Here is a 21199-nt window from a genome sequence, read left to right on the forward strand (position 1 = left end):
TTCTTTTTTGGACCATCATTTCTCAAGTATAAACAGTGCATTCGTGAACCGAAGTAAATTTGAAGAGGTTTTGCTTTGACGAGAAGTATATTCGCTAATTAAGCTAAAAAGTCGACAAGCAGCAGACAGCTGAAAACACGAGGAGAGACGAGTAATTGGTATCAGGGGGAAGACGCAAAACACTAACCGTTAAGACCATACTTTAATTTCCATCCATTTTATCTCAACGTTTACTTGGTAGTTTTGTAGTTTTATTTGTCTTGGGATAAATAGACACAATCATTACATGTTGCCTTTATGTACGAACCAGCTTAAAACGACGTGCAAAAATTATGAAATGGCTTGAAATAAAAATATGTTGCCAAAAACGCCATCAAAATAAAAAAATATTATATGCCGATTGAGGACTATAAAAAAGTTTACCTACAAAGTTTTAATTTAGTGAGCTATTTCAGGTTTAATGCCTTTTTATATTGCGAAAGTTTCATTATTTGTGCGAATGTTCAAATTTTCTCAATGTATCTGTAAAAAAAACTTTGAGAGTAAAACTTACAAAAGCTTGAATTATCCAATTGTCTTTTTTGGTATGGTTTAAATTTTGTTTTCAACATTAATTAGATTTACATTAACTCCGACTTCGGAAATCAATCGAATTAATTCAACCAACCAACGAGTCATTCGCAAATCCACTGTACCTCTAGTTTTCAGACATCGTTTGTTTTTAAGATTTTCTCTAATGTCGTATTTGAAAATTCCTTTTTTTTAGTAATCAGTTGATTCGAACTGGGTCAGAAATATCTTCCATCCTACCTAGAGTTTCGAGCTTCTTTATGGTTTTTGTCATTGCATAACTAGTTTTGTCATGTTCTTTGCCATTTTTCTTCCTTCTTGTTCTTCTGTGTTGTTTAAGATTGTTGTTTAGGCCAGGAGCTTCCTGAGTTCCTGTCTAACAGTAGTGACTGTCTCACTAGGCATCCATAAAGAAATCTTAAATACTTGAGTCGAAGTACCAGACGGGCTACCGTTATGAAATAATGGGGGTCCAAAGGTTCGAGAGGGTACACAAACTCTGTTACACGAATGACACTGAATGTAATCACAGACTAGTTGAAATACAGAGTTTAATTGACGATTAAACTATTAACCGTAATGTCCGTGTACAGATTGCTATTGCAACGAGATGCGTTAGAAGTTGGTAAAGTTAATTATTTTTCTGTGAAATCGGAAGAGTTGAGAAGTTGCTGTTAACGCGACGAAATGGGAAACGGTCCTGATTCTGCTCCAAGAGGGGTGGTGCTCTTTCCCGAAAAATGCAGGTCCCAGTGTCTGGTTTTTTCCACAATTTCGCGGGAAAGTCACCACCTTGAAGTTTTCACACCATTGCCTTCTCGCCAACCCTCTCTGGTTCTTGGGCCACTTGCGCAGGTTGATACAAGACATTCCATCCTAATTTACTGATAAATATCATAAACTGACCTAAATCAGGAGGGAAGTAAACCAGATGAACGGTACTTAGCGCGGAACCCATGGTTTGGCATCACATGGTATGTCGAGGTTCGGGTTCTGGTTATTTGGTTTCTATTGTTATTTTTTGCCCAGATGTTAGGGCATTGCGTAAGAGCGATCTTTATGTTGGAACTTTTCCAACAGTTATTCTCTCTACTATTTGCAGTTCTGCGAAAGTATTCATTTTGGCTTTATATTAAAAAAGTGTTTAAATCTTCTTACTCTTTTTTTAGCTTCAGATTTAAGTTGATTTACTCAAGTCTAGCGCTATCTTCCTATTCGTATGCATCAAAGCTATTCATTTTTAGTAAGTCTTGCTCCTCCCGCAATATGATAAGAACATTTTCAGTTTTTCCACTAAAAATGCTGTACATCCTGGTCCATGACTAAAATTTTCAGTAATTAGTTAAAGTTAGTTCAGGCTGCATATAGAATGACATCGAGTGCGGTGATGTTGGCATTGGCCAAGGTACCGCGGATAAGGATGCGCGTGGAAGAGCGAAGAATGACGTGAGAACGTACGAAGCAGTGTTGGAATGAGGCGAGAGAGGTCTTTGAGGAATGAGGTGAGAGAGGAGTGTTGGAAGAGTGAAAGAGAAACTGGGCGAGGTGTGACGTGTGGATGAAGGTTCCCGGCGTGAGGCGGTGATACGAGTGCAAATGAACGAGGTCGAGATACGTGCTGCCACAGATATTTGTAGAGCACGTTCGGTAAATACATGCGCATTGGAGTGGTAGAAAATGACAATTGCCGGTTCTACAGGGAGAGGGTACTGGTGACGGACACCCCGGAGCACACGCTGTGAGAGGATCCAGAGTGGGAGGGCGAATGCGCAAAGACCAAGGAGAGAGGACTCAGCTTGGATCTAAGGACAATTAGGTGTGAGTTGGTGGAAAGCGAGGAAAAATGGACGATGCTCGAGTGTATGGTGGAAAGAGTGATAGGTGCAAAAGTAACGAGAGAGAACAACCGTAAGGCACGCAATCGAGGCGACGCCTAACGCATTTGGCCGGGGGTAAGATTAATCATTCCCCCTCCCAGTACTAATGCCTAGCTTCGGTACCAGGGGTGATCAAAGATGAAGAGGGGAGGTTTTTAACAGGTAGACGCTCCCATCAGGAGTGAATCCCACATAACTCGGTCTCCAGACCAACAGACTGGGTACCTATGAATGATTTCCTCCTCTGTAAAAAAATCATTAGTTCAGCTTAAAAATATGTTATTACTTGACAAGCTCCGATTTTTTCAATTTGCTTAATAATCAGTACCGTGCGGGTTCGCAATCTATCTATAATTATCGCAATTAATTGTACGATAATTATTGTTAAATATTATTGTAATAATGGTTCGACAATTCCTCAAACAGTTTTTTATTTTCATTTTTTTTATCTCAGGTTATGCTCGTCGTTTGCCGGAATGTTCTGATACTTCATTAGTATTCATGATGCCAGATGGACTGCATAATATAAATTTCTGGGCGTCACAATGTTATGAGTATCCATAATGTCGTTATCAAGTGTTAAGTTTTCTATAACTTTTCTATGTTACCTTCACTAGTTTCTTGATGAGTCGGCCTCTTCTCACCTTGATATTAGAATATTGCAGTGATTCTTTGATTATTTCCTACAGTGTTGTTTATTTGACTATTATCAAATCTTAACACATTTCTAGAGCCTTTTTCTATTCTGTTGAATTGAAATATCAGCTATTTTTGTGTCTCTGCCATGAAGGCTCTCTTCATCCACTACCACATTTACTTATTATGAAACAATATTCCTTATTTTCTTTTAAATGAATGGATTAAACGACCTTATACTCGACGAGGAACACGTCTTACGAGCAGTGAATATCTGAGTTATCATAAGTGGATGGGAGACTAAATAAATAATTGTTTTCGTATAGAATAAAAAATATTCCATATCTCTGCTTTCTGACATTATTTATTTACTAATAGCCAGAATGCAATAGCGCTATCCTCTTCAGTGCAGTTCCCAAATGTTACTTGTAATCATACGAGAAAAATATAGACCATTTACAGAAATGAGTTTGAACAAGCTTATGGCTAGAAAATGTTTTAGACGCGAAACGTGGTCAATTGACCCATTGCTGGGACTACTACCATATCCACAACTTTCCCCGAAACCCTCATTTTCCATACCGGAGGAAATCTGGTTCGTCATAAAATAAAGATAGAAATGGAGGAGAGACTTTAAAGTGTTTTTATGCTTATTTATTTGCTTTCATATCAGTTATTTAGCACTAAACGCTATCTTAAGAACATAAAATATCCATGTAAACAAATCTATGGCATTTGCACATGATTCGCTGAAGACGGGAATATTGAACAGGAGTGTAGTTAGGCCAGTAGTACATTGAAAATGTTTTTTAAACAAACTCTTTTAATAAATTATACTTCTCAACGACTGCTAAAACTGAAATGTAGTGTACCAAAAGAGAATAATTAGCTACATTACTGCCTAACTTGTAATGTTTACATGAACGCTCTCCATTCAAAATTAAACAAGTTCAACCCTGGAAAATAGGTCGTTCCGACGACACAACCAACCAATCAGCTCTGACCAAACAAACGTTCGCGCGTTTGGTTTGTTTACGTGGATATTTTGTATTTATTATACGGACTTTTTGTTATAATAACAAATTAAAACATTTCAGCGTTTTTGAAAGTATTACAAATATGCATCACACGTCGAGGTAAGTATAAATGGTCGAAACTTTACCAATGCAACCAATTCTTACTTAACATCTTAGCTGGCGAGTCTCTCGGGGACAAGTTAGTTAGTTCAGCAGGAATTAAGTGAACTTAAATTCCTGCTTACTCGCTTCATCAGGGAGAGATGCAGTTAAAACTGCCAAATTTTATATGAAAAGAGAGGTGTCTCTGGCATACTTCTTAAGTTCGAGTCGTTTTGTAGGGTAACTATGAAAATTGAATTCCTGATGAACTCCAGGTCCAGGCTTCTTACACATACTCACGATCAGTATCAGATACCAACGAGATAGAAACGTGAACTTAGTCTGGATTAAGCGTTGCAATTTAGAGGCAATCACTCATCTTATTTTCATTAACTATGATTTTTAAAGCAATAATTTTGGCACGAGTGGCACTACCTCAACTACAGTTGCGTTTTAAGTCGATGTCTTTCACCAACCAACTTTAAGTGAAGATAAGAATTAGGTTAAACATCTTTTGTTTCACATATACAATAATTATCCAATTTGAGTTATCATTGCACATTATACATATTAATACACACGTAAACATATTATGCGGCCAGAAAATCTGGCAGGGAAATCAGGACGAGAAATCGGGACGGAAAGTATCGGAGAGTAATGTGACACTTGCTAAACATCGAGTTTAATTTTAAAAACCATTTTCAAGCTTAAAATTAAAGCACCTTCCTAAAGAAACTAGGGGAGCAGCTGCTTGAGAGAACTTCGATGCATGGCAAGTCTGGCGTGATGAGGGGCAGGAGAAAATTCTGATTCCTTTCCATTGATACCGGTTTCTACTGGGTGCCTGCTTGGATCTCCCCCATGGTGTCCTATTAATCGGTTTCGCACAAATCACGAGAGAACTGATTATCAGAAACACTACTGAGGTGTAGCTAAACGGCTTTTTAACGCCTGTAGACACCCTGTATACACTCCACATAACATCTTCCTGTCCCTCCTCTGCCAAGTTCTTAGTTCCTCTCGTGCACCGTTACCTGGCTGAGCGAGATGGTGAGGAGCGGATTACTAATGTAGGGTTACGTAACTAACCCTGCGCTTTAGTTTCGTGTCTAGTCATTTTGTAAATATGCATAAGTGTAAGTTCGATAAGGGTTAGACAGTAGAAATTACTTTTAAGTTAGGAAAACCCCTTGAGGCACGGCGCTGGTAGGCATTGGCCAGAGCATGAGAATTTCCCATGCCATGCCTTGTCGATGTTGGAAATCCCCGCAATAAACCTGGTCGGCATTGGAGCTGCATATAGTGAGCTTTGTCGGTGCTGGAATTGCCCGCAATAGACCTTGTCGGTCTCACAGCTGCAGTTCCAATTCCCGGCTAAGATGCCACGGTTTGATGCGGCAGATGGTGCAGATGGCACCCTAGTCAAGGTACGCCCATGGTTTATCACCATGGGTGTTGGTACTTAAAGATGGACAAGGCATGGAGGGCTCTCTCTTTTTCTTGCCCTTGTTTTTGGGATACGGTCGGTCATTGTAACGCAGTCGTCGTGTCCGCGCTCATTACATTCATTAGTCTGTATATTCCGTATTAATAAACGTACACTTGTCTACCTTCTCTCTGATCTGTGATTTCATTACAAAGATATAACCAACATCTTATATCTTAAGTAGCACCAAAAACACCCGATGCTACACTAATATGGAGGTATCTTCATAAATTTAATTTATTTTGGTTATTATCCGTTTTAGGGTTGTTAAATGTTAATTGAAAATCTGCTGGCGTGATAATAAAGGGAATTGCATTTTAAAAAATCTCGAACCAAGTACGAAACATCTTTAAATAAAGGCAAAACTGTTGATATTTTCAAAAATATTTAGTCTTTTTTCACTTTGTCCAGAATAAGAATTTTATAGTAGTGAAAACTTCATATTACAGCGCTGGAGGCATTCATTTAATTGAAAATCTGCGGGCGTGTAAATAAAGAGGATTGTGTTATAGAAAATCTATGGGGACGTAGAAGCTTAATCTCTGATGATACTAACAGTGCCTTGTATTTCTATGGGGATAATAGCTTGAGATAAATTATCTTGTTTTTACTGGAAAATCCCAGTTTTAGGAAGGAAAATTAATGTAAAATTCGTGTTCTTGTCTGATCATTTTGTCAGAGATTTAAGCTTGACGTATTAGAATTGCGTAAAACTACTGAAGGTAGAGATATTATAATCTCTCCCTTAATCCACCCTTATTTTCATGCCAAATTGTGATATCAAAAAAGTGCTTGTCATTAATATAAAGTCTTTTAACAATGACTTTAAATTACAGCTCGGCATTCTGCAGGACAGGAAGTGACTCAATTTCATTTCTAATGAAGTTAATTTTTAACAGGAAAGCATTTTTAACAACTTACCATTAAAAGAAAGGAACTTCTCATGAAAAAAATATTTTCTCCATGTAATGAAGTTTTACAGCTTACGTGCTATCCCGAACGACCAATAAAAAACTTTCGAATGAGATTTATAGGCCTTAACTGCCCGGAAAACATTTTTTCCGCAAAACTCCGGCAATTGAAAAGTTTGTATAATTCCCTTCATTGTTTTTTTGACACATGGTTGGTAAACACGAGGGTGAGTAATGGTTTTTGACTTACCTCTTTCTGGTCCATAAAGCTACGAGGACAGTGGCGTTTCCTATCACTGTAGTGATAAATATTAATGCCAAAGTGGCAATTTCAATCCTGGCTAAGTTTTCGTCACGATCTGTGCTGGGTTCGTCGTTGTTGGAGACGAATTCTTGAATATTTTCGCTTTGAGTAATTGAGTTCGTTGTGAAGTTCATTGCGGGGACCGAATAGAGGTTTTTCAACATCAGGAGCAATTGAGTTTGAGTTCCAACTGCAACAAAACAGGTAAAACATTTTTTCCATATGTGGGATAAATTATATCCTATGAAGGATGATATTAAAGAAGTGAAACAGCAATTGGATAGGGCAAATAGAAGATTGGAAAGGTTAACCTTAAAGTAACACGAGGAAGGTTATGCTTACCTACCGACGGCTTTCAGCTCGTTCATTAAGTTAATAAATTGTCGGACTACTTTTGACTTGGGTTACATCGCAGTCACTTGACGTCGCTGGACTAGGGCTACTCATGAAATATTTGAGGACGTAATCATGATTTATGGATAAAAATCCCTTCGTGAGCAAGGATTTTCGCACTTCTATTACGAGGCAGAAAGCGAAGAAAGAAACTCTATATAAAATCTTGTAAATCGAAATAAAGTCCTAATTATCTTTCTCTTCATTACTGCAAGGGTGATACTCTGCAAGGGCCTCTTTCCCGACACATTATAATAATGAGATTTGGAACTAATAATTACACTTTCTAACCTGTCAGAAAGTAGCGTCATTTGCATTTCATAATATTATTGATTTAGTCTTCAGGAACTTCCTAAGTTTAGAGAACTGAATTGAATCGTGATTGATAGATAACGTACGACAGTCTAAACTACGTCATCAAGGTTTATACGTGTGTATTGTTTATAATTCGGCTTACACGTAGAAGATAAAAAAACACTTGTGCGTAGAACGTTCTACGTACCACGGATCGAAAGAGTGATTACTCCCTTGGCTGGAAAAAGACTGATTCGTATCGGGCCTCAAATTTTCGTCGTGGGCCTAATTTGATTTCTCAACCCTCAAGACGTGAAAGTATAACAGTTTGCATATCTGTTATTTTTATTTAATTACATAAAAATCATAATTTCGATTGCATTATTTCACTACCTTCATTTGAAAAAGATGGATCGTTTGCATTCAACTCCTATATGCATAAGCGCTGTTTGTTCCAATTAAGGAAAATTATGAACGCTCCCTACAAAAATAACCGTTGCATGGACATGTAGAGCTAATAATTTGCTGCTTGCTATTTTATCGCATGTTAATGAAATGCAAATAATAAATTATTTAAATTCAAAAGCGTTTTGCGCTTTGTGTCAAGTATCAAATAATAAACGAGTTTTTGAAACCGCGATTCTAGCAAAAGCAGTGAAAATCTCGGTTCTTTCGTCTAATAAAAATTTATGGATGCAACATTTTCGTGATTTAAACTGGTTAAAATGAAGGTGGAAGGAGACGCACATACCTATAAAGTCTTTGTTAATTAATATGTTTTTGAGACGCAAAATCACTCGCATTCGAACGTTCATCACTGATATCAATCACTTAAAAGATGACAACTCCCTTGATTAGGTTTGATTGAACAATTGGATAACATGTAGATTTTACGGTATCATACGTAGAGGTCATAAAATTATCGAATGGAAACTGAAAGTGACTATAAAAAAAAGCGACTAAATTTAATACTTGAAATTTCAAGAGGATTCCTCAATAGAATCATCATGGTTTGTTGCTTTAACGGTAATTTTTTATGTAAATTTAATGTGCTTTTTGTATTTAGAATTAATGTGTAAGAAATAGTTATCTAATTACGCTAAACCATCGTATAAACGTTTCTTGCCTCTCAGGGGGCTGAAACACATTAAGAATGAATTCCCTTGGAAGCCGTATACGGAATTAAAGTGCGGAAATGCATTTGCATTTTAAACTCCTGCAACATCGCCCATTCGGACAACTGAGCGAAAATTGTTCTTTCAGTGAGGACTGTCCCGATTCTTCAAAAACATATGTTGATAGACAGATTAATAAAATATCAATGCAAATTTATTAATGTTAATAACGACGGCACGCATACCGAGAATTTACACCTGTTACGGGAAACTGTCCCACGATTATTCTGATCTGCTCAGAGTGTGCTATAGTAGCACCGGTGCTGAGCAACGCGTCATCCAAAGAAGGAGAGGAGAAGAAGGTGAGTGAATTTAAAAAAGAGGATAATAAGACAAGAGGCCGCCGCCGGAAGGGCGTAGGGGGGAGGAAAAGCGCCACCAGCAGAAGCAAAAGAATGGCTCGAACGTGTTAAAGTTCTACGTTAACTTCATGCTTTTTAACACAAATATGGAGAATAAAACTACAGCTTACGACAGCTAGCTGCAACACAAAATTTTGCGCGAATAATTTTATTTTAGAGTTAAGACAATTGTTCGTCGTTTAGTTTTGTTTATTAAATCAATTTTATCGTCCACCGTGAAATGCCTGATCGTTCGAGGGGGGACGATTTCGCCATGAGGTTTGGTAGTGAGGGGGGGGGGATTTAATAAATCGAATTGGAAATATTGATGTTCGTGGTTGGTTTCATTATAATGTTGTCTTTTTCCTTTTAAAGACTCATATAAACGATGATTTTAAGATTTTAATACTCGCAAGGTAACTAACACTGTGGGAACTGTTAGGACCTATGACGATTTGTAGATGTCATTGTTCTATGCAAACTGACGCTGGCAGATTAAAAGACCTAAAAAACCTCACCAAGAGCTCTTTCTGAGGTCTTTGGATATCACATGCAGTATAGTTAATTAGCAGCATTCATTCACTATAGTTTTCGCTGAATGTATTGTATATGTGGTTTTGTTCATCACATTCTCAATACATGTGCTATTTCTCGTTTTCCGTAAAGTCAATTTGATTCCACTCGAGTAAAGTAGGGTGCCCTAATTCTGACGCCATATTGGAAAGTTCAATAATTGGCAGAAAAGGATTATCCAGCGGTTGAGCCACAGCGATAACGCGAATATAACGAATGTAACAAAATTATCCAGTCATGTCATGACAGAGTATGACCCCGTAACCTCGTTCTTTACTCATCTTATCAAATCTGATTCAGTTCTACGATTTTCTACACACTTAATATGAATGATAGCAGATTTTTTGTTTTTCCAGGAATAACCTCAGTTTGTGATCGACATTGGGATAGTTTCGATCGAAATTTCAGGATAACTTGTTTCCCAGATCTGGAAAAACACGAGAGTAGTCGTCTAGGATAAGAATCTGTATTATTCTGATGATCCGTATCTTTTGGTATTGTGCCTAGATCCTTCGGAGCAAGAAAATCAGTTTTCTCCAGAGCTTGGAATAACTTTGCTCCTAAATTAGGTGAAACGACTTCAGTTTCATCGTTTTCCTTTACACTCATCATAGCTTTGAATGTTTTTAAGTCCCTACAAGGAGGGCGGCAGATAGAAGTGGACAAGAGGCAAACGATTTCTACATTCCTGCAAGGTTATCAGCAAATGATCCACTTTCCTTAACTGTATGCATAAAAATTTAAATTTAAATTTAAAAGAAAGCAATGGTATACTGGAGTCTGCACCAATATTGAGAATGACAATAATTAAAGGGAAAATTATAAATGCTTAATGTGCTTAATGGAACTGAAAATTGTCCCCTTTTCCTTCAATGTCTATGGAAATCATTGACCTCGATTTTTCTATTCAATTTACTTCCAAGCTGGATAAGGTATTTAATTAGTAAAACAGGTTCTCTCTCAAAATTCGTATGCTCCTACACCTAACAATCTGAATTTGTGGTGTGTCAGTTCTACGTAAATCATAATATATTCATATATTTTCTGAATTTATCTGCCTTGAGCTATTCCAGTCCTCAAAGTAAATATTTAGAATCCCTTACCCTGCTATCTTTCCTTGGTTTTAAAATCCACTTAGGAAGTGCCTTTCGTTCAAGCATGGGGAAACAGTGTTGTAATTTACACTCGCAATGTTAATCTGAAGGCCGATTTGCCCTTAAAGTCAAATTAATTTGTTAGGCCTATGTCGGTGTTGGACAAGAGGGCAATGAGACATGAGACATTTAATTCCCTGCTCTAATTCTCCAACACGATGCTCTTCTGGGTGACCCATATTAGTTGTACTATGTAATATGCGGTGAGGGCACATGAAATTTACCAACTAAGAATTATGTATAGTTGCTGTGTTTCGGTTTGTATTGTGAAGGTTTATGAGAAGACACATAGTTATAATAGTTTAGGAACATACGTGTTTATTTTGATTGTTTGTAACTGTTGTTAAAGATGCCATAAACAGGAACTGTATCGCATGGATCATGAAATAATAACGATCTCGTGACGACCAGATTTCCCATGAACTAAAGATTATACGTGTATCTAAACTAAAAACACTACAATACTGCTATCTGTGAACATCCTACTTTATTAATGGAGGTTTTACGACCATACATCGCTGTTTACCTTTTTGCTATTTTATGTAAAGAAGTAAATGTAAAGATACTACCCAGTAATCCAGTTAATCGGATTCAAATTCAATCATAAAAGGTTTACCATATTTTTCCATGTGATCGTCACTTTCGTGGGTCGACTCTAAATTTGATTGATTTTTTTAATGGACTATATTATTGTCTTCTGTCGAATGAAGAACTTCTTATGCCGGGGCAATTATCGCACTGATTAGCTTCCTAAATTTAGAGTACTAATACATACGTGAAAGGTGATTTATTGAACTTAATGACATAGTTGGTACTGTCCATTCTAATATTTTTTCACTCACAATGTACAACACTTCTCGTTAAACAAACGTTCGTTGACATAATAATACCGACCTGCAAAACTTCCTCCAGGCACTTAAAAAAAAAAAAATTATGCCGGTAAACTTGTTATTTCAGTTCGAATTCTATCTATTTCCAAAAAATACATGCTGAAAATGTATTTAGTATAGGCAGTAATTATTATTATCATCATTGGAGGTTTTCCTGTAATTACGTTTTTGCCTCTCAGACCGATGATAATAATGCAGCAGGTAAAATTTCCCTAATTATTAATGTTTGGGGATGGTGAACATTGTTAAAAAGTCCCAACATATGCAGTCGATCAACAGCAAAATTATGTAAAATGTAAGCCCACTCTTATATACGTTGCACAAGAGAAATGAGTCCTGTTCCCAGGTACCCTTCAGAAGATTAACTCCATTCGACGACCGTTTTAGTCAAGACTCAATTTTTCATTGTGACCAAAATAGAGTTGCGGAGCACCTATAACTCTTACTAACCCATTGAGAAGCTTCAGTGAACAGATTCAAGAATAATGATCCACGAGGACGCCAAAAATAAAGCTTTAAGTCAATGGACATAATTTTGTTCGTAGAAAGAGAAAAGTCCCCCTCAAAATTACCGCGGTCAGCTTATGACTTTTTGAAGCTAGAAGGATGATTTTCTCGGATACGTGCAAAACCTCTTAGGAAAGCTTCGTTTATGGGTAGTGCAAAAGAGCTGGGCTGGACGGCGTAAAAGGACAACAGTTCTATTTGGTATAACTTCTAAAAAACTTCCAGAGGTCTTAACGCCTCCACTCAACTCTTAAATGTTTGAAAATGCTCTGTTAAAATGTTTGCCATGCTTTTAGGACCTTTTCTGACGCCATAAAAACTAACAAAGAATTATTCAGCTGAATACCGGAAAATCCCCAGGCCATACGAGATTAACGCTATAAATCCCTAGGAAAGCTAATAGAGAATTTCGAATCTTTATGTTCTATTAGGCAATATTTGTTCCCAACACCTAACGATTTATGTATAGTATAATCCATGAGTAACGTATTATGAGTAGTAAGCGTGTATTTGGCTTTTGTACAATTTAAAACGCACCTATGGTTCCTGGACATTAAATCTTGATGTGTAAAAACAACGTTTTAAGACCTTTAGTCTCGTTTCTTCAAAAGATTCTATCACTTTTACTCATAAGCTTTTGTTTAGACTTTTGTACGAGTTGAAAAGATCTAGTGTAAGTTATTCAACCATGTTTTAGAACCTGTATGTACTAGCGATTCGCAAATATTTATTTGGGTACACATTGGAATTCTGGCGCATATATGATGCAAAGAATCGAGAAATAATTTAGCGAATTTAGGAATCATTGAATATTGTATATCTTCATCAAAAGATTAACTAAAAATTTGTTTCTACAGCTACAAAAATTCAAGGATGATTCATCCTAATTAGAGATGAAAGATTACAGACACAAAAAAACGCTCAGAAAAGGTCAAAAGAAGGAACCATGCTAAAATTCTTTCCTTCTATAGTCGATAAAATCGACGTTGTTAAAAGTCCTAGAAACATGGGTCTAGCATGCAACATATTTAACACGATACTGTTGCGCACCTAAGCAATCCGAAGATCACCATCAGTCCTCTCCTTCACGACTGTTACTAAGGCATTTAGCATGGGATCATCAATGCTTGCTAAGTCGAAAAAAGGCCTATCGGAAAATTTTGTTCCATTAATGCCATTAGCGTCACATACACACGAAGAACGAAAGAGTAGGCCAGTTAATACGAAGATTTCCAAATGTCTGGAAACGAAAGAAATTAATGATCATGTTTTGCATCAATCAAAGGAATTCATCGGTGCAAATGACAGTTCGACGCCAGCTCAAAGAGTGATTGTGGCATGCCTCAGATAAAAAATACAATTTGGCAATAGCTGTGTTGAAATTTAATAAATTGTATCTTGAGTCTGAATGATCGAAATAAATCTAACAATGCCGTTTACAAATAGGTTGCCCCAATTCTTTACCAACAATATCTACTCTATAACTCTCGTTTTTATCTTTGTGATTTATGACATATTTAGTAAGTAGTCCATTAGATAACAATCTCATTTACTATTTAAAAAATTCCTCCAGATTCCATTTACTTAAAAAGCTATCAATCTATGGAAGTCCAAAAATATAAAATTCTCAAGAATGGATGAGAACTAATGTGTATGCTATTCATATACAATTTCACCAATCCTTATATACTCAAAAATTATACGCTTCAATTATGTTGATCTAATATTCTGTTCAGAAACTGTTTTCTTAGGGAGACAAAATGCTATTTTCGTCCGCGGTTCGAACAATATATACTATGAACATTTCGGTCTTGCTGTTCCGTTTAAGTGAAATATAGTGACCCAGAAAACTAATCTTAATGTAAACACACAGTTTGACATGCAGTAATTGTCGACATTCAGCTTCAGTTTGTCTTTCCTTTCACGTTGAAAAATAATTTGAACTGAATATAAGAAGGTTTGCGCTGCGGCAGGTTCCAGTATTGCGATTTTGAGACTATGAATGTAATTCTGCCGTCTCTTCAGTTCATTTTCAAAAAGGTACTTGTTTTATATTCGTTTAATGCCCTGTTGTGTAAAGTGGATTTGATAGACATGATAATATTTAGGAACGTGGCCAAACTTCAAGAGTTGAGCTTTTCAGTGATTCTCAGACAAAAAGTTTATGTAAGCACAGGCCCCGTAATGCTTCGTTTTCCAGATACCGGGTGCCAAACTTTTTTTTTTTCGTTTTTTCGTAAGAATTTTAATAATACTTTAGCCGATGTTGAAATATTACAGTGTTATTTACGGTTGCGATTGTTATTTAAGCGCCACTGACTTATTCAAAAGTTTTATATTTTTTTCGCATTAAGTAAATGAAAATACAAGTTAGTGCGAAAACATTCCAAAGACAAAAAAGTTGTGTTTTTCGTAGCTTCATGTGAAAATAATGTAATTTTTTTTTTAAAGTCAGTCATAAACAAGAATAATAACCATAAGTAACACTCTGAAATTTTAACAAAATCGACAAAAGAATTATTAAGAATTTTGCGAAGAAACATTAAGAAAAGGTGTAACGCGCTGCATCTTGAAACTGAAATATCACCGAACCTCTTCGTCTCAGATTCAATCAAAGGATCACCCATTGAAGTTTAGCCACGTACTTAAATGACATCCTGTATTAACAAATACATAAAATGAGAAAGAACATCGTCATCATTAAATCTTGGCCAGGAAGAATAAGTCATGCAGTCACTCTTCTTTCTGAATTGAATTATTCAATATTGCAACTACCTAATTTAAGTATACGTAAAATTGAGAAACAAACAAGCCTGCTTTTCTAAATATTTATAAAAATTTTTTCCAAATGTCGAGAGCAGAAAATTACTAAATACGCATTTAGCTGTTTTCTGTATTTATTCAGCTGTTCTCACATTGACTCAACTGAAGTGGTGTTTTTTATATGTACTTTTATTCTATATGGATCAGATTTTAAGTGTGTATTGTATTCATAGAACCTCTCCCTTCCCCACTCCGCCCCGTTACGCCCCTCCTTCCCTAATTGCAAGAAAAACTGTTAGTTAGCAAAACATATTGGTCCTAGTCTGTTTCCCGCAATATGTGATATCGAAGTAAAACATATTGGAATCTAAAAATAAGGTGATTTTCAATATTAACAAGATTTTGGAAATACGAGAATTTTATTTAAACCATAACGTGTGTTGTTCCGCAACACCACAAGTGGAAGAAAACGCCTCATGTTCGTATCAAAGGGATTTTTATTTTTTTATTAATTAATGTATTTAAATAAATATTAATTTAATTTGTTTCTAGATGTATAGTACTAAAAAATTGTACATCTGCCGATGGTGTTATCAAACACAATAAGTGTTCGACATAGGAAAATGGTATAAGTTACGCCACTGTACGCTGTACTGGAAGTAACAAGTAGACTGAATTTGACTGGTTAATATATATTGTTTATTATCCCCTGTAGCGCAATTAATTGGTTCACACATATGAAGTTGATTAATTGATAATGATGATTCGAATTTCTTATTTACACTGTATAATAATAATTCTCGTATGTGCTACAGCCCAAGAATTTTTCCCTTGTGCTCAAAGAACAACGGAATATGGAGCAGTCTGTGTGTGTAACTTAACTTACTGTGACACAATACCTCCCATCCAAATTTTAAAGTCCGGGCAGTATCAATTCTATACGACCAGTGAAGTAGAATTAGGATTTTCCTCTCTTACGGGGACCTTCAGTGATTTAGATGACAATCTCATCACTACAGCTTCAGTCACCATTACTAATATCACAGATACAAAGCAGGCCATCATAGGATTTGGAGGAACTTTCACTGATTCTACTGGAATTGCTATTGGGAGACTCAGCGAGGGAGCTCAGGAGAATTTCATTCAAAGCTACTTTGGTGAAAATGGAGTGCAATATAGCATTGGAAGGGTTCCGGTAGGAGGAACTGACTATTCTATTAGAGGATACACGTATTGCGATGAAGAGGATGAAACTTTGGATTCATTTGCTTTGCAGCCCGAAGACATCAGTTATAAGGTGGGTATTTCTAAAAAATGTTTCCACTCTCCTGATATGTTAAATTTGAAGATTCCAATAATCCAAAGAGCATTAGAGCTTCGAGGAAAAGAGAACGTAAAGCTAATTGCTTCTGGATGGTCAGCCCCGCTTTGGATGAAAGTAAATCCCACGTAAGAATACTAAAATTTGTTATGACTTCAAGCATCTTTTTAATTTTTCAGATATGGGGGAACTACTTCTGTTCAAGAAAAATACTACAGCCTCTTTGCTCAATACTACATAAAGTTTTTTGAGGCCTATAATCAGAACAATATCACTTTCTGGGGAGTAACAACTCAAAATGAGCCTATCAATGGCCTTTTGAATATTAAAATTCCGAATAATGGGTTTACTTCAAGTCAGATGGTAAATTAAAGTTTTGAAAATTAAATTATCCTCTTCACTTTCTCAATCTAACAGAAAACCTGGATTAAAGAGGCTTTCGGACCTACAATCCGGAACTCCTCATTCAAAGATTTGAAGATATTAGCCCATGACGATCAAGTACCCGTTATGCTAGTTTTAATAAATGTGAGTTGGTAGTCCAAACCCATCTCAATTTAGCGTAAATACTATTTCAGCAAGTTCTTTCTGATCCAGAAGTAGTTGACTATGTAGATGGAATAGCCGTCCACTGGTACTGGAATAGATTTCTTCCATTATCCTGGACATATAATTTTCTTCCAAGCTCTTTCGAAGGCTCTTCATCGACGAAGGAGCTATTTTTATTATCAACTGAGGCCTGCAACGGTGAGGTATATTCAAATGGGCCTACCAGTCATAATCCAATTCTCTATTAGGCTTCGGAAATATTGTCGGTATTGAATCTTCCGTCGAATTTGGAAGCTGGACTAGAGGACAAATGTATGTAACCGACATAATCAAGGTAATATTTTCAATAAGATAAAAGTTAAAATCTCCAAAATTTCTTAATTCAGGAGCTCACGTACAACCATGTTGCTTGGGTGGACTGGAACATGGCACTAAACATGACCGGAGGTCCCAATTGGGTGGATAATGAAGTAGATTCTGCTATTTTAGTGAATGATACTACAGATGAGTTTTATAAGCAGCCAATGTTCTATGGTCTTGGGCATTTTTCCAAGTTTGTGGTACCTGGGTCCAAGAGAGTTGTTTCAACGGTTACAGGACTTGGTCTTGAGAGCATATCATTTGTGAGACCTGATGGGAAAGTTGCTGTGGTAATGGCCAATACGTAAGAAAGTGAAGTATGATATGGTTGAATATCTTGTAGTGGGATTGATTTTAGTCGGAGTTCAACGTTGGATGTGGAAGTGCAAATTGAGGGGAAAAAGGGTGTGGTTTATTTAGCTGCCAATTCGTTTAATACGTTGCTGTTTACGGTATAAGGTTTTGTATGTTAAATAAATGCCAAATAGAAGGAAAAGAGAGGTGGCCAATTTTCTTTAATCTTTTTTGTGTGCTTGAATAAGAGAAACTTATAAGGTAATATTATTCGAAAGGGGTAAAACGATTTGAAATTCTCGTCTGCAATAGTAGTTGGAATCTGGACTTCGATTGTGTTTATGATTACATAATAAAATCCTAAGAGAAAAACCGTCAAAAAGTCTGACGTGTTATTGTTTTTCTTTTATTTACATTAATTGATCATTTAAGTAAAACGATAGGTAACGAGATCCTTTTGAAAAGATTTTTCTAAGACCGACTGCTCAAATGTAGCCAATAAGAAAGATCCAATTAGAACTTTTTATCAGATAAGGAGCCATATTGGACACTCATGTCGCGCGCCATTCGATTTCTGAGCACGACTCGCGACTCATATGATCGATTTGCTTTATTGATTTGTACAAAAGTGATGTTTCATCCATCTCAAGAGGTAATAATGATAAGGACCAGGGCACTGTCACGTCTGTTCATGATGTGTTGATAAAAAAAAAACGAATTTGAAATTATTCATTTGAAAACATTCGTATAGGATGGGATTAGGTCCATCAAAAACAAATGTCGAAAGGTTTGCCGCGGTCGGGGATGCTTTAGTTTACACAACGAAAATTTTCACGAATTCGCGTGCATTCCCTATGTCCACGATGAGAATTTGCGCAAATCCATTCTGGCTTTACAAGGGAATCTGTGTGGCTTTCTACCTCGAAATTTCAAAGGAATTCGTTCAATGCTTCTATGGGAATTTGCGTCAAATTAATCAAAGTAGCTAGAAGAAAAAAATTATTGAAAATTCTTGACTCCTACAAATTTGTAAATAATTTTCATTAACGTGAAATTTCGCGAATTCTGCGTACATTCGACGGGAATGTTTCATTAATTTTCTTAACAATCTAAAAAATAATAATTTCTATAACTTTCATTCTACTTGAATCTTAAATATAGAATTTCATAAATTCAGATTGCATTCATAAGAGAATTTCTGCAACAGGTTGTCCAAATTCGAAGGCAATTAATAGAGTTCGTACACTGGTGCAGGTCCAGTTTTGTCTATCAAGCAAAGTGTTAACGATAACGTAAAACATACTTAAGGACTTCTTGTGTTAATGGACAAAAAGTTAACACAACGTTAACACGCACTCGAAATGAGCGAGGTATAATAACCCGCATAATTGGTCTTCTGACTTGGGGTGGAGAAGTTGACAAGATTTTTTTTCATAAAATTTACATCAGCCACGTGTTCTATACTTAAAATTTATTATCAAATGAGTGCGGCAATTACAATAGCAGACATTGATGTCCATCATAAACGTATTTCGAAATATAATCTGTCAGCAAATTTTACAGCAATTAAATGCCAGTTGTTCATGAATTTAGAATTTTAAAAATGCATCGCATGCATAAAGCATTTCGTTCATGAAATTATTCTCAAAACATAACTCGTGTTTCGCAAATTATGTATAATTTTATACCAACTTACGCTGTATGGACCAAGAGAATTCATTTCTTCATCCTCAAATTCATCGTGCAGAGTGCCGTAAAATTTGTTAAAAGATCGGTGAAATTATCAAAATTTTAGAGGCCTTATAGTTACCATGGTACTCAATCATTCCATGTGAAAAAACAATTGGGCAGTTACAAAAATATTATTATTTTATGCTCTCTCTCTCTCAGAGAGTATCTGCTAATTGCTGATTCAATCGGTTAATCCCTAAAGGTTAAAAATATAAATGCTGAAAACTGGCATTATCAGCTCTGGTATTATCCAACTAACTTCTAAAAGCCCAAAAAGCACAAATGTCAAGGGACATATGAATTATTAATGTTCCCTTAACAGCCAGGTAATTCTTCCTAATTGCACTCATTACTGCATCTCCTCATTAAAAATCTTCTTTCAAAGTAGAATGCGGCAAACATAATCCTTTAAACATTATGATATTTTTGTCTACTTGATATTCTCCACACTTCTTGTCCTTTTGTTCTTTATGGGCTACGTGTAAAGATTTGATTGGAAGTCATTAAATAATTGGCTTGTCGATTCTCTTTATACGAATAATTACCAGCAAGTAACATGTGTTCGCTTTATCTATGTTTCTCTTTCAGTTTGTGGATAGCAATAATTCGAATGACATTAACTTTATGAATTGACGGTCATTGGGTGATACTCAAATGGATTAAATCCATCACGCGAGTGCCTACGACCTTTTACGCAAATGTGCAATATTTTTTCATATCTATCTAAGTGTAACTTTTTTATTGTAAAGATCTCAATGAACATACCTCTAAATCAGGTTACTATGGGGAACTGAAGTCGTTGGAAGCAAGTAATGATTCGAAAACGCAACGACAAATTAAAAAAATAAATAAATAATAGTGTGAAAAATAAACGAAAATATCATACCAACGAGTGGAAAAAAACTTTTATTTCTCCTTTGCCATTTTATGTAAACATTAGGTATTTCTGCAAAGCCGTTCCCTCCAGGGACGCGAGACTAAGAACGAACTACGGCACTCTCGGTGATAGATCCAGACTTGGCTAAATGGGGAGAAAATACGTATTCCAGGAAGTAATTTCGGGATACAAACAAATCTACTAATTATTTTTGGAGGTTTAGTTCCGGTAAAATGCTGATTCGCAGACACCTTCATTAATCATGGAAAAAAACTTACTCGCTAACCCACAAATGAGATGATTTTTGTAGCTTCCCACAAAAATCCATGGAAGTCGTTAATTGTCAATAAGATTTGAGTCTGTTTCTTTCCACCTGTCGATGATTTCTCTGGAGCCAACATACCGCAACAATATGTTACCTTCGGTATTGTTATACCGTGACTTCTACGTGTTTTCATCCATTTGCTTTTCAGGTCTTCACTTCATTACAATATTTGGTATTACTGCATCTGTATTCATACGAGTTCGTTATCACATTATTCACCCAAATTATTCAAACAACTTCGTGTAGAAATATTCAAAATTAAGTAGGTGATGAGTAACGAAAGTAATATGGGTACTTCGTGAAGCTATTTCCCCCATATCACAAAACTTAAATAACCTACTCCACGTATGTGTATGCAGCACTTTCCCTTATTTGCAAAATTTTATTGTTATGGCTATTTCGGTCGCGAAACCTCTCTTTCACACAAAATGGTAAATACAATCGTGCTTTTGTGTATAGAGGACCTTTATTTGAATATAAATAAACACCCTTTGGTATAAAAATACCGAGCAATTGGATCTTTTGTTACGAAGTTTCTCGGTCCGATGCAAAATTGTACTAACCAACGAAAAAATGCTTATTAGTCGCTGATATCTGCATTTAAATGTGTTTTCGAGATATTTATTTTTAGATAGTCATTCACTCATTATTTAAAAGTAAACATAATACGAACGTGCATCTTGTTAAAAAACCGAGGCTCTCTAAAAAACATTAACAATCTCGTTAACTAAAAATCAGATAAAGCATTTA

General features: G+C 36.1%; 2 protein-coding genes and 1 long non-coding RNA gene across 5 annotated transcripts in view; 1 reads left to right on the top strand and 2 right to left on the bottom strand.

Annotated features, from left to right (window-relative positions):
- Positions 1-11700, bottom strand: part of LOC136349093 (oxytocin receptor-like) — a 53115-nt gene extending 41415 nt beyond the window's left edge. For all 3 annotated transcript variants that reach the window (XM_066300435.1, XM_066300417.1, XM_066300426.1), the window contains exons 1-2: positions 11608-11700; positions 6849-7092 (exon numbers count right to left, since the gene is read on the bottom strand). In XM_066300435.1, the coding sequence (XP_066156532.1) occupies positions 6849-7092; positions 11608-11638 (275 nt within the window). In that variant the 5' untranslated portion in view covers positions 11639-11700. The remainder of the gene's footprint in view (positions 1-6848; positions 7093-11607) is intronic.
- On the bottom strand, positions 1071-4819 carry LOC136349115 (uncharacterized). The gene is made up of 2 exons (XR_010733760.1): positions 1729-4819; positions 1071-1674 (listed from the first exon to the last, which is right to left on the bottom strand). It is a non-coding gene; the product is annotated as an uncharacterized lncRNA (long non-coding RNA).
- Positions 11701-15546: 3846 nt separating the features above from the next.
- Positions 15547-17718, top strand: LOC136349086 (lysosomal acid glucosylceramidase-like). The gene is made up of 8 exons (XM_066300405.1): positions 15547-16289; positions 16341-16441; positions 16493-16676; positions 16731-16841; positions 16892-17060; positions 17111-17196; positions 17249-17526; positions 17581-17718. Exons 1-8 carry the CDS (start codon positions 15750-15752, stop codon positions 17678-17680), a joined length of 1569 nt encoding a protein of 522 aa, XP_066156502.1. The 5' UTR covers positions 15547-15749; the 3' UTR covers positions 17681-17718.
- Positions 17719-21199: the final 3481 nt, after the last annotated feature.

Source organism: Euwallacea fornicatus, chromosome 2 (assembly GCF_040115645.1).
Source record: "Euwallacea fornicatus isolate EFF26 chromosome 2, ASM4011564v1, whole genome shotgun sequence".
NCBI classification, from domain to species: domain Eukaryota; kingdom Metazoa; phylum Arthropoda; class Insecta; order Coleoptera; family Curculionidae; genus Euwallacea; species Euwallacea fornicatus.